Below are 14,463 nucleotides of genomic sequence, written 5' to 3'. Positions count from 1 at the left end.
GGAATCAAAAAAGCCAAGAAAGCAAATGGCAGAGGGGAGGGTCAAACAATGCAGTGTTAAAGTACCCAGCACAGTGCTGAGCAGGAAGCAAGCAACCAGCACATGCTGGGGCTTTCTTCCTCTAGAAATGGTTGGTGCTTCCACTTATGGAGTCTCAGCTAGATGCAGGAATGACTCCAGACTTTTGCTCTTCTAACGAAGGAGCCTAAGAAGCTAAACTTCTTTTGTGCAGGTACAAAAGGAGCCAGAGGGAACAGTCTGGCTCAAAACAGCCAAGGAAGTGAATGGTCAGTTCCCACACCTGTAAGGATTTAAAGCAGAGAAATCTTCCTTTGATTTCTAGGTGAGAAAACAGGGATGGCAATCACCGAAGACTTGTGATCTGCACCGTCTATCAATTATCATGGTCCATATTACCTTCCTCAATTTTTCCAAAATGGGAGAGACAACAGAATTTCCCTTTGATGCAAATACCTAGAACAGGGAAATCAGGGCACACATTTCTCTAAGATGTGTGTAAGAATGGTCTTTTTATAAGCCTGAGTTTCTTTCATCCCATTTCCCACCCTAGTAGGTGACATGCAGGACTCTAACCTTACCAAGAAAGACACTTAGTTTTTCTGCCAGGAGAGGTTCCCACCATGCTGGCCACACGGGGCAAAACTACTCCAACAAATACAATTTCCACCCCCCTCCTCTCCGCCATCCATTTAAGCGCCTGGTCTCCCGTGTCTCACACTAGGTTAATGCTACAGGAAAGGGCAGCTACTTTCAGAAATCACCTCAACCTGAGAGAGACAATGATTAGAGATGGCATTGCTCACTACTGGCAAGTAAGCCTGGAGATAAAAGAGGACACATCTGTTCCCACCTCCCACAGCTATCCCACCTAGCCTTACCTCCTGCTGGGTCTTCGAATGGATAACACAAACTACTCACAGCTACGCATACCTGTTAGCTGGAACCAGAGTGTGGCACAGAGAATTTACTCCATCAACTAGACAAGCTCAGAGTAAGCACTCCCTCCAGATAGCCCGCATCAGAGGAAGAAACAACTTTCCCCACCCACAAACCATGTCCCTGAACAGTTTACTGCTAGGAAAATAAACCCCAAGTGCATTTCTTATTAGCAGTAGGCCAGCAGCACCATTTCATACTCAAATGAGAGTTTCTGGATGAAACAAATTTCAGCAGAGAACATGCTTTATTGAAGAGTAGATATAGAACAGCACATTCTACCACATTTGGGGAAGGGTTAGCTTCTGTAAAAGGCCTTTACCCCTTAAGAAAACCCCCAGTGAAATTGCTTTTGGGCAAATTTTAACAGTGACACTGAAACTGGCAGGGAGCTGCCACTGAACATGCTTAAAGTTAGCTCCCCCCAACCCACAGTGAATATAAGTAGTGTACAAAGATGACAAGAGAAAGGCACAAATGACCAGAGTTGGGATTGTGGTGAAGGCTCCACATGAAGACAGTGGTGTTGCAGGAGACCAAGTTGGGAAGGGTGACATGTCATACATCAAAAGCTGCCCCAAGATAGCAGGTTATAATGGGCTAGAGAGAAATTAGAGGGAGCATCTCTTCCTTCACTTAAACGACACCAAAAATAGAGGAGACCAGAGAATGGGGGGATGGTGGTAAATCCCAAAAAGGAAATGGCGTTCTTGGAAGGGCATAAGCACTTTAGTCCTTAGAGGGAGGGTGAGGCACTGTTGAAAAGAAAAGCAAACCTTGGCAGGGGTGGCCATTCTGCCTTGCTGAGTCATGGGCTGATATACGGAAGTCATTTTCAATCACTTCTCCAAGGATGTTCAGACAAAAGTAATGCAATTTATGTGCAACTTAGGTGTGCAATATCAGACTGGTACTGGTGAAAGGTTTCTGCAATATAATTAACTGGTTATCATGCAGCATGAAAGGGAGAACTGGAAATTATTTTGGCACCTGCAAAAGTAAAAAGAGGCAGGGAGCAATGAGAAGAAAACATTTACTACTGGGCACTTTCTGGTGAGGCAAAAAGTAGTATTTCATTCCCTTTCACCAAGATGTTGCCCACTGCCCAAAGGTGAACTCAAATCCAAATAGAGAATCACCACCTCTCAATTCTTTTCTCCATCTCATTTAGATCATGTGCTGTAACCAAGACTAATCCCTGTGAGAGTCTTCAGAAGTATTTGGCTCTGGTCAGCCTCATACTGATCAAAAACAGGTCTTTTAGTAAAAATGGAGGAAATAACTTAAAGTGAGATGAAAAGGGAAGGAACCCCTCCCAACACACACTCAGAAGTGTCACCTCTTCCCTGCCCCTCCAAAAACACATGTAAGGAATAACTGGAAAGGTCCTGGTGGCAGTAACCGTAGTTGGTGTTCTCGTGACCAGGTGGCAAGAAGCACTATTACAAAGTTTAGAAGACACGACACAACCTCATGGGGCCAGAGGAGAGAACCAGTGACTGGACAGGTACAGTACCAAAACAGAACACCTTGGGTCAGTGCTACAAGGGATCTGCACTCAAGTCTAATAGAGATCCCATCCAGGCAACCTCACTGAGGCCGAAACAACAGTTCCTCAGAACCAGCGTCTGCAGTGTACACAAAGGTCGGAGCCAGGACAGTCCTGAGGGGGATGGCCTTCCCAAAGGATACTGTACTTGCCAATCACAAGAGCAACAGAAATGACAGACAGATCCCTAGGGTACGGATTCCTACTGCTGGGGTTCGCTGGCTCGGAGTAACCGGTCACTTTAAGTGCCCTTGGGAGGGGTCCATTTTAAACAGCTTGGATCCATGGTTTTATTGGAGTTGGATCTTTTGGCCTCTTTGGCTATCCACTCATCAATGAGATCCTGAGAGAAAACAATGGGAAAAAATTATTATATGCATTCAACTAAAACATCTTTATATGTGGATTCCAAAATGATTGTTAGCAAAAAAGAAATCACCAAAGGTTTCATAATATACTAAGATGTGAGACAGGTATAAAAAATGTTCTTTTGATTTACTTAATGTTTTCCTACCTAATCCATTTCTTCCTATTATGCCCTCAGCAAGACCTGAAAATCATTACCCATCTTCCCTTATTAAATGTTGTGCATACGTGCTAAGTCGCTTCAGTCGTGCCTGACTCTGTGCAACCCTGCCAGGCTTCCCTGTTCATGGAATTCTCTAGGCAAGAACACTATAGTGGTTGCCATGGCCTCTCCAGAGTAAATGTTGTAAGTCAACTTAAAAAATTTTTCAAATTGACATGAGCTGAGATGGCATTTGTTAAAGGAATTCAAAACCACTTCTACAGGCCCTGGAGGTTATGGAGATTCTCCTCTACAGATGGGCACTCTTCTCTGATGTAAGAAAATCATCAAGGGACAGAAGTACAACAGTGCAACATAAAGCTGCTTAGCTGGAGCTGTTGATGCTTCTGTCATCCAATTATGAGACAGAAGCTTACCAGAAGCTTCTGATAAGGGTACAGCTGGAGACAAGCCTAACAATGAGACCAAGGAAAAGCTGCACGGAGTCAGCTTTTCCCTTTTTAAAAAGGGAAAGTTACCTTTAAGGTGTGAAGGCTCCACTTTGCTAGGCCTCAAGCGACATAAAGCAATGAGTAAGAGGCTAACAGAAATTTTACCTGTCTTTTCAAAACTAGGTGTTTTCCTTTCCAATATTTGAGCATCTGAAGGGCTTGCAGAGTGCTGACAATGTCCACAGGATTCACAGCTGTCTCCTGGCTAATTTCTGAAACAGAAGAGCTACTTGCTCAAAATGCAGACCTCCCCACCCCCCTTCCAAGGACCCCTTTCCTTTGAAGGAAATCTTCACAGACTCCAAATGTTTGGAATCTTTGCTACTTGACCCAAGCTGTCCAGAAGTTTATAAAGTATTCATTTGACCACTTAAAATAACTACAAAAGAGGGACAGTACAGCAGGAAACCACTTTGGCTCATACAGAAACTGAAGTCAAAGAACAAACTAAATTATTTCACTCTCGCATAAATATTCTGGGATGTTAGAAGTTCCTGTGTGTACCAAATGACTTGAAGTTTCTCTTCTTTCTTGCTTTTGTTGAGAATTTTGTGAATTAAAGTGTTAGCAACCTAAAATTTGAGAAACCAAATCATATAACCAGTCCCTAGGGCCAAATGCTCTGGAATCCTTAGGAACCTTAGCGAGTGGTCCACATTAGTGAGCCTTCCACTCTCAGATTCAGATGAAACACAGAATGCGGCATTATCTTTGCAGATTACAAAACATGAACAGGGCCAAACAGAAAAGTCAGAATATTCAGAGGAGCAAACATCTTAGGTAACATTCTCTAAGAGCAAAAAACCAACCTTTGATAGAAATCTCTTTGCCTTGGAAATTATGCAGGTAACGAAGAAGCACTTCTTTCCAGTAACTGCGATAGCTTATAAGCCCCAGATCTGAGAGTGGACGTTCTGGGGAGCCAACTTTTTCTTCCACTTTGGAAAGCAAATAACCTGCCAGAGAACAATACAGCCACTGTATCTCATCCTAATAAGAACAGCGTACCAAAATGGATAAAGATTTAAGGAGTAAAGTCTGCTTGGCAATATCCATCAGGGTTCAGTCATTTAATGCAATGCTATGTATTAGCCGTAGTATAGTTGACAGCCTTTGTACAAACAAAAGGGGACAAATGTGTTTTCACATTTACTTATAATAGACATTTAATATAAAAGCCTTCTAGTGGAAGCCTGCACTAGAAACTTATTAATATTAAATTATCTGTAGGTATGCATTAAGAACAGAGTAGATGAGGAATTCCCTAGCAGTTCAGTGATTAAGACTCAGCGCTTTCACTGCCTGGGGCAGGTTTGATGCCTGGTCAAGGGTCTAAGATCCCACAAGCCAAAAAAAAGAACCGAGTAGATGGAAACAGATTTGAAAGCCATTTCACTATATAGCTTTCAAGGTTTTTCAGATTTTTTGCACTTTATAGATTATCTCAGGACTTGCCTGGTGGTACAGTGGACAAGAATCCTCCTGTCAATGCAGGGCATAAGGGTTCAATCCCAGGTCCAGGAAGATTCTACATGCTTCGGAGCAACTAAGCCTGTGCACCACAAATGATGAGCCTGCACCCTAGAGCCCAAGAGCCAAAACTACTGAGCCTGAGTGCCTAGAGCCTGTGCTTTGTAATAAGAGAAGCCGCCAGAATGTGAAGTCTGAACACTGCACCAAAAAGTAGCCCCCACTCGCTGAAGCTAGAGAAAGCCCAGGCAAAGCAACAAAGACCCAATGCAGCCAAAAATAAAATAATTAAAAAAAAAAAATCTTTTTGGAAAGTAACCCTAAAAATTCTTAAAAGAAAAAAAGAATGAATTATCTCAGTACTGCCTATGAAATATTGGTGGGGGACAGCAGATAGGAATAGACATGATCTGAATTTCACAAAGTCTCCAGTTTTAACAGCTAAACATCTAACTTTTAACACCAGGGGGATGCAGTCAGTAAACTCATACTTCAGGAAACTAAAACTACTGGATAACCAACTCGTTTTCTTCAACAAATAAATAGCAAAGAAAAAAAAAAAAAGAGATGGAGCAGGAACCTCTAAACTAAAAACTAATTAATAAGCTACACGGTTCTATCTGGATTTGAGTAAAAACAACTTTTTTTTTTTAAAGGATCGAATCACAAAATAATGCAAGTTTGAATAGTGTATTTTATTACATTAAGGAATTTTTTGTTTTGTAGGGCTTTTTTAAGTATAACAGACCTTATACTTTTAGAGATACCAAAATAACTTGAGGTTGGGACTATAGGTAAAACAAGACTGGCCATAAAATGGTAATCATTACAGGGGGGTTTATTTGACTATTACGCTACTTTAGTGTATGTTTGAAAATTTCCACAAAGTTTATAAAATAGTTGTTATCTATTCAAAGATACACAATCCCCTCAACTCCATTAGTGGATTATGCCACTTCCTGATTTATCTCTAATCAGGTGGCTTAAAAAAAGGATCAAAAAGCTGATTCTAAGAATTCTAATTTGACTAAAATACATCATGTTACAGTGAACATGAAATAAAATACAGCTGAATCTCATTATTTACAGTAATTATATTCTATAAAGTCACAGCAAACACTGAATAAGCTATATTGAACCATTGCCCTTGAGGTAAATACAGGGTTAGGTTCCTGTGGGCCCCTCGTCACATTTTCATCAACCAATCAATATATAACCAACTTTGTTTTATGTGTTTTCATTTAAAGACACCTATTTAATAGATACTGTTGATTTAACACTGAACTAAAAGCCAACAGCACAATCACAAGTGCCTGAATAAAACCTGTCTATAAAACACATTTTCTCTGGAAGGCACATCGCAGCCTTACTAGACAGTACTTCAGTGCTGTGCTGAGGGGCCACTGAAAATCAACAGGGAATTCCAGGGGCTGGGACTCCGCCCTTTCACTGCTGAGGGCCTGGGTTTGATCACTTGTCAGGGGAATTTAGAGCCCACAAGTTGCATGGCATGGGCAAAAAAAATAATAATAAAGATAAAAATAGCAACAAAAAGCATAAAAATATGAACAACATGGCTCTAAAGGACCCCAGCTTAAATAAACAAAGCCAAAATAAGTTATCTGTTTGACCTCATCTGGAAACATGTGGTGACTTTTTTTTTGCTGCCATGTGCATGTTCTTTGATTTTAGGGTTACAAATAAATTTTACTGAGTAGGCAAATTCCCAAATACAGCATTCATGATTAATGAGACCCAAAGCCTCTATCAGGTATACGAACGCCCTTAGAGAACAACTTACAAAACTGAACTTAACACTCATAAACAAATTTGAAGCTTTATGCATGTATGTGCTGTTCGTAAGTCTCACATTAGGATAATACCAAAGAGCTTACTTTACTATCCTCTATATCTCAGACTATTAGGTACCAACTCACAGTCCTGTATTCATCAGAGTGTTCAATGTGTATCAGGCCAACTGACAATGTTCATATTTTTTCCACTTACTCATTCACTTAATATGAGTTTAATTCTACTATACGCCAGGAATTGTGAAGATAAGACTACAGGACAAAAACACAACAATATTTCAAACAGTCCCTGCTTGTGCAACTTATGACTTAGCTGTTTTACTTACTGAAATCAATGAGCATCTTGCCATAGCCCTGTCTCATGTACTGAGGCATGGTAAGGATACAGGATACATTGTAGTTGAGGAATGAATTCTTTTCCTAAAATCAAGAGCAAACAGATGAGAAGATTGGAAGAATATGGGACCAAAGGTGTCTCAGCAGTCCCAGATACAAGCAAGGCTGCTTGCAAAATATATGCTAACTAGTCCTGGGGAGTGGCTGTCAGGCCACATAGCTGGTACATCCACACCCTTTATGCTGATCCCAGGGTTTCCCTAGCTGAGACTTCCAGTCTCACCTTAAGGGCACTGACTCTAGGATTCTGTTTTAGAGGCAAAGAGCAAGGCAAGAAGGTTTAGAACAATGAATCCAGTCTAGAGTAGCACTCTTTAAATCACATATTGTATGATTTCATTTATGTGAAATGTCCAGAATACACAAGCTTAAATAGAGACAGTGGGCCTGGGAACGGAATGAGTGAAAATGAGGAGTGACTACTTATGGGTACGGTGTTTCAAACTGGGAGTAACAAAAATTGATAGTGGTGACTGTGTGGTGGCTGCACAACTCTGTGACTATGCTAAAACCCACTGCATCGTACACTTTAAATGAGTGAATTGTATGGTATGTGAAAATTATATTTCAATAAAGTTGCTATATTGAAAAGTTATAAGCAAAATCTGGCCTTGAATCTTTAAAGGTGTAGTGGTGTTATCACTGAAGGAGCCCAGCTAGAAAACCAGGCAAAAGGAACATATTTCCTGGTTTTAAGCTAATAACACAGAGGAGAGCAAAGCCAGGAGAGTTGGCTGGCTTGGATGGCAAGAAGTGGGCTTGTGGGTTAGTAGGTTGGGTGCTGGCCAGCAACTAATGGGCAGCTGCAACCCACAAGTCCAGAAATGAATAAACCAAAAGCTTTTCATAAAGACTGCACATTTTCATTAAATAATCTTTGATACGTGGATGCCCACCCCACCCCCTGCCACCCTTTAAGAGAAGGGCAATCATCAATGCCCAGGGAACTGCCTCTTTCCGTCAGTGATTTGAGGCTTCATATGCCAACATCAACCACCCTGCTCTGGTCATCAGCTTCTTAATCTCCAGATCCCGCTGACCTTGGAAAAATATCCAATCAGGTGACAACCAGTGCTGTCTGCTTCTGTCATAACATAGAACAGGAAGGGTTCCACATCATAATATAATGTTTTGTGGTCCAGAAAAAGCTTGGCCAACAGGCACAGGTTTTGGCAGTAGATCTGGAAGTAAAGAAAAAGCATTTATGTGTTGGCAAGTGATTCTTATACTTATCAGATAAAGGCCTATAATTAAAGATCACACCATTGTTGTTAATGAAGCAGAAGCTGTATTTTGGCCGATAGAAAAGTTCTATCTTCTTCACAAGCTGGAGATAAACTTCTGGACTAGTGAAAGTACAGCATTTCCACCCCTTTTCTGATGTCACCATTTTTACCTTGTTTTTCTTGCCATCCACTTCAAATACAGAGATCGACCCTTTGCGATAGATCTCATCACCAGGTGGGTGTTTCCACACACACTTAGCCTGAAAGAGAGTGGAATTCACATCAGGGAAACAGAGCTTCCCAGGAAGACTTGCTGCTCAAAAGGGAAAAGGAACCACAGATCGAACTGGGTTAGCTGAGATGGACAGTTTGACAAACTGACAGCAAAATGGATTTTTTTCTTTTAGTGAAACAAATAAAGGCTTCTAAATTCACTGCAATATATTTATGGATTTTTATAGCAGTTTGGAACAAGTTTTCTGGATTATATTCTGGCACTGCTCCAACCCAGGAGATTAAATCTTCTACTATGTGAAAGTAAGATAAATAAAAAATACCCCAGGCTTATTATAAAATGTCTTGTGCCAACAGGAAATTCTTAAGCAGCTTATTTCCAGCAGCTTAAGAGTTGCTAAGTAAAGGTACTTTCACCTTTACCAGTAACTTCTCATTACCACCTAAACCATTATGGTCTTCTTTTCAGATCAGAAAACAGACCCAGTGATAAAAACCATGCCCCCTCTCCAAATGTCCCCTTTGTTATACTATAATGAAATAGGACATGTCCTTCTGTGGCTTTAGAAAAATAGGCAAGGAAGCCTGGTTGAGCAACAGGAAGACAGGGCTAGGGTGGGGTGGGGACACAACAACTTGGCCACAAGAGGGCACAAGGTACCCCTTTCCTCACCTTCAAGTGCTCACAGATTTAATGCAGGGAAGCGACTACTGTAAATAGGTGACTTTTTGTCAGGTTTTATGTAAATGCTTTTAAAAATATTATTAAAAAGCATATGGCTTTTCCAATAGTCATGTACAGTTGTGAGAGTTGGGCCATAAAGAAGGCTGAATGCCAAAGAACTGATGGTTTCGAACTGTGGTACTGGAGAAGACTCTTGAGAGTCCCTTGGACAGCAAGGAGATCAAACCAATCAATGCTAAAGGAAATCAATCCTGAATATTCGTTGGAAGGACTGGTGCTGAAGCTCCAATAGTTTGGCCACCTGATGCAAAGAGCTGACTCACTGGAAAAGACCATGATGCTGGTTAAGATTGAAGGCAGAAGGGGACAACAGAGGATGAGATGGTTGAATGGCATCACCAATTCAATGGACATGAGTTTGAGCAAACTCCAGGAAAAGTGTGACAGACGGGGAAGCCTGGTGTGCTTCAGTCCATGCAGAGTCGGACACGACTGAGTGATTAAACAACAAAAAAAGCATATATATGAATATTTTTTATGAAATTGTATTCTGACTCTTTTGGTCAATCAAGAGTCATAAAGGCATCCCTGGTGGTCCAGGAGTTAACAATCCACCTGCCAATGCAGGAGACCCACATGCCGCGTGGCAACTAAGCCCACGTGCCAAAACTACTGAGTCAGCACTCTAGATAGAGCCCAGGCACAGCAACAACTAAAGCCTATGTGCCTACAGCCCTGCTCCGCAACGAGAAGCCACCATAATGAGAAGCCCACACACCACAATGAAGACCCAGCAGAGCCAAAAATAAAATAATAATTAAAAAAAAGAAGCATGCCCCAATTTGTCACATATAAGTCCACATATTCATTCAGTAATGAGAGTTCCACCTGTGGTTTGTTTCTGTCTCCACCCCTTTACTCATGTTGGCTCTTCTCAATAGTGAGCAACTAACAACAATTATCTGTTCAGAAACAGAAGCCAAACTGTTGGCCAAATAGGCAAAGAAAGCCCATTTCTGAGATTATGCCTAAAGCAACAAGAATCTTCAGAGGTATGCATTAAAATAGGTGTTTTCTTTCGTGAAATTCGATTTTTATAACATATAATACAGTAGATATCATCAAATATTCAGACTGTTTACTTGATCCTCAGACTATATAGGCCCTTTGTTTTCTCTCCCTACCATTTCTTGCCTTTTGGCTACTTCGTTAGTTATAGTACCACTAAATAAACAGAAACGGAAAGAAAAAAGAAACAGTGAGCAGTTCACATCAATAAAAATCCCAGTCTCTCACTAGCAAACTCTGAATTAGCTTATCTCCATGGTCTACAATCATGGAGCCCAGGCCTCCCTTATCACCCACTTGCCCCCTGCTCCCAGCATTCCTCCCCACCCAGCCTAGTGAGAGCCCACTGTGCTGCAGTCTAAAGGGCTTAACTGGCAATGGTGGTTCTGGGCCACAGTGTACTCCCGAGCTGGGAACACAAAAAAGCAGTTTTAGCACCAAACTGCAAAGAACACTATGATAGAAACTATAGGAATGCTGGGCTATAGACAAAGCCACAATCACTTGTGACTATGGAAATAAGAAAAAACAGAAGTTTCCTCGTCTTACAGACTAATCTCCACCTCTGCTCCATGGCAGAAACTCAAGACCAAACTTTTCATTCCACAATTAGGAGAAGAAAAATGGCTTGTAAAAAAAATAAAATGATCCAATTGTTATTCCTGTTTTCACAAGAAGGCTGTTCAGAAACCAGCAAACACTAAACAACTCATGGGAAAGGCTGACCCAAGGACCTATTCTGTTAATTTCATAATTTGTCTTAAGCAAGAGTTCCTTCAACACACATTTATGGGGCATTTATTGCCAAGGCTAGGTGCTAGGGATACAAAGGTGAATCACGTTGTCCCAGTTCTGTCTAGTGAAGTTCATCCGTTTTTATCCACTTTGAGACAGAAAAACTGTGGGCAGAGGTAATTCATACCCCAGGGAACAGACAAGAGGAGGCAGCAAGAAAAAGACAGGGACATGAAAATGATAGCATGTGTTTAACAGCCACCCAGCACCAGCCTTGCCAAAGGCTGTATACTCCAACTCTGAAATGCGGCTTTCAATTTCCTGTGCCTTCATTCCATTTCTGTGGACCACTGAGAGGTATTTAGATAGATGTTAAAATCTAGAATCCCCAGGCCGATAGGTGTCTAATGTGCTACTGGAGAAGAGCAAAGAAATAGCTCCAGAAGGAATGAAGAGGCTGAGCCAAAGTGGAAACAACACCCAGTTGTGGATGTGTCTGGTGGTGAAAGTGAAGTCCGATGCTATAAAGAACAGTACTGTATAGGAACCTGGAATGTTAGGTCCATGAATCAAGGTAAACTGGAAGTAGTCAAACAGGAGATGGCAAGAGTGAGCGTCAACATCTCAGGCAATCAGTAAACCAAAAAGGACCGGAATCGGCGAATTTAATTCAGATGATCATTGTATCTACTACTGTGGGCAAGAATCCCTTACAAGAAATGGAGGAGCCCTCATAGTCAACAACAGAGTCCAAAATGCAGTACCTGGATGCAATCTCAAAAACGACAGAATGATCGATCTCTGTTCGTTTCCAAGGCAAACCATTCAGTATCACAGTAATCCAAGTCTATGCCCCAACCACTAATGTCAAAGAAGCTGAAGTTGAACAGTTTTATGAAGACTTACAAGAGCTTTTTTCATTATCAGGAACTGAATGCAAAAGTAAGAAGTCAAGAGACACCCGGAGTAACAGGCAAGTTTGGCCTTGGGAGTACAAAATGAAGCAGGGTAAAGGCTTACAGAGTTTTGCCAAGAGAATGCACTGGTCATAGCAAACACTCTCTTCCAACAATATAAGAGATGACTCTACACATGGACGTCACCAGATGGTCAATACCGAAATCACACTGATTATAGTCTTTGCAGCCAAAGATGGAGAAGCTCTATACAGTCAGCAAAAACAAGACCGGGAGCTGACTGTGGCTCAGATCATGAACTCCTTATTGCAAAACTGAGACTTAAATTGAAGAAAGCAGGGAAAACCACTAGGTCACTCAGGTATGACATAAATCAAAGCCCTTACAATCATATAGGGGAAGTAACAAACAGATTTAAGGGATTAGATCTGATAGACAGAGTGCCTGAAGAACTATGGACAGAGGTTTGTGACACTGTACAGGAGACGGTGATCAAAACCATCTCCAAGAAAAAGAAATGCAAAAAGGCAAAATGGTTGTCTGAGGAGTGCTTACAAATAGCTGAGAAAAGAAGAGAAGCGAAAAGCCAAAGGAGAAAAGGAAAGATCTACCCATCTGAATGCAGAGTTCCAGAGAATAGCAAGGAGAGATACAAAAGCCTTCCTAAGTGATCAATGCAAAGAAATAAAGGAAAACAATAGAATAGGAAAGCCTAGAGATCTCATCAAGAAAATTAGAGATACCAAGGGAACATTTCATGCAAAGATGGGCACAAAAAAGGACAGAAACGGTATGGACCTAACAGAAGAAGACAGGTGGCAAGAATAAACAGAAGAACTATACTAAAAAGATCTTAATGACCCAGATAGCCACAATGGTGTGCTCACTCACCTGGAGCCAGACATTCTGGAGTGTGAGGTCAGGAAGTTAAGGGAGGTGACAGAATTCCAGCTGAGCTATTTCAAATCCTAAATGATGATGCTGTTAAAGTGCTGCACTCAATATGTCAGCGAATTTGGAAAACTCAGCAGTGGCCACAGGACTGGAAAATGTCAGTTTTCATTCCAATCCCAAAGAAAGGCAATGTCAAAGAATGTTCAAACTATCACACAATTGCACTCATTTCACATACTAGTAAAGTAATGCTCAAAATCCTTCAAGTTAGGTTTCAGTGGTATGTGAACTAAGAACTTCCAGATTTATACAAACTGGATTTAGAAAAGGCTGAGGAAGCAGAGATTAAACTGCCAACATCCATCGGATCATAGAAAAAGCAAGAGAATTCTAGAAAAACATCTACTTCTGCTTCATTGACTACACTAAAACCTTTGACTGTGTAGATCACAACAAACTGGAAAATTCTCAAAAGATGAGAATACCAGACCACCTTACCTGCCTCCTGAGAAATCTGTATGTAGATCAAGAAACAACAGTTAGACCAGACAGGGAACAACAGATTGGTTCCATCTAGTCAAAGCTATGGTTTTTCCAGTAGTTATGTACAGATGTGAGAGCTGGACAATAAAAAAGGCTAAGCACCAAAGAACTGATGCTCTTGAACTGTGGTGCTGGAGAAGACTCTCGAGAGTTCCTTGGACAGCAAGGAAATCAAACCAATCAATCATAAAGGAAATCAGTCCTGAATATTCATTGGAAGGACAGATGCTGAAGCTGAGGCTCCAATACTTTGGCCACCTGATGTGAAGAGCCAACTCACTGGAAACGACTCTGATGCTGGGAAAGATTGAAGGCAGGAGGAGAAAGGGACGACAGAGGATGAGATGGTTAGATGGCACCACCGACTCAATGGACTTGAGCTTGAGCAAAAGGAAGGGAAGCTTTGAGGCAAACCTGGAGTGCTGCCATCCATGGGGTGGCAAAGCGTTGGACACGACTGAGCAACTGAAAAACAACAATCTAGACATCCTAGAGCTTATCACCACCACGGTCGTGGACCTTCAGACAACTTACCATGTGTCGGCGGAGTATTGTTTGGCTCTTCATGTATTTTAAACAGAATTCACACATGTAAAGACGTCCCAGTCGTGCATATTCTTCAGGATAGGGAGAATGGTACCAAGTATCAAGCTCATAGCGACCAAAAGCAATTGTTTTAATCATGTTGCTCCCCTCTGTGATTTGGCCTTGCAGCCTTAACTTCTCCTGTATTGCAGAGAAGAAATCAAGTCAAAGGAGGATCAGAATTACTCACTTCTATTGTTGTAAGCTGTGTGCATGCCACCACAACTGGCTATGAAAAAAATACTCTCTGGCTTCTATCTCATGAGAAACCTGCACTGAAGAGGACTATGGGGGCAAGGGTCACCTGGAGCACCAGAGAAAACGCACTGTCTACACCGCCCAGAGCACAGGTCTTGAGAGTGGCTTTTCTCTG

General features: G+C 41.5%; 1 protein-coding gene across 6 annotated transcripts in view; it reads right to left on the bottom strand.

Moving 5' to 3' along the window:
• Positions 1–1,185: 1,185 nt before the first annotated feature.
• KAT7 (lysine acetyltransferase 7) overlaps positions 1,186–14,463 on the bottom strand; it is a 34,999-nt gene continuing 21,721 nt past the window's right edge. For all 6 annotated transcript variants that reach the window (XM_081582570.1, XM_081582572.1, XM_081582573.1 and 3 more), the window contains 7 exons: positions 14,040–14,231; positions 8,600–8,689; positions 8,244–8,384; positions 7,134–7,227; positions 4,336–4,482; positions 3,632–3,738; positions 1,186–2,849 (listed from right to left, as the gene is read on the bottom strand). In XM_081582570.1, the coding sequence (XP_081438696.1) occupies positions 2,748–2,849; positions 3,632–3,738; positions 4,336–4,482; positions 7,134–7,227; positions 8,244–8,384; positions 8,600–8,689; positions 14,040–14,231 (873 nt within the window). In that variant the 3' untranslated portion in view covers positions 1,186–2,747. The remainder of the gene's footprint in view (positions 2,850–3,631; positions 3,739–4,335; positions 4,483–7,133; positions 7,228–8,243; positions 8,385–8,599; positions 8,690–14,039; positions 14,232–14,463) is intronic.

This window comes from Giraffa tippelskirchi, chromosome 3, assembly GCF_054371585.1.
Source record: "Giraffa tippelskirchi isolate mGirTip1 chromosome 3, T2T-mGirTip1v1.2.pri, whole genome shotgun sequence".
In the NCBI taxonomy this organism is placed as follows: Eukaryota; Metazoa; Chordata; class Mammalia; order Artiodactyla; family Giraffidae; genus Giraffa; species Giraffa tippelskirchi.
Note: the sequence above shows the minus strand (reverse complement) of the source record. Positions and strands in the feature narration are given on the sequence as shown.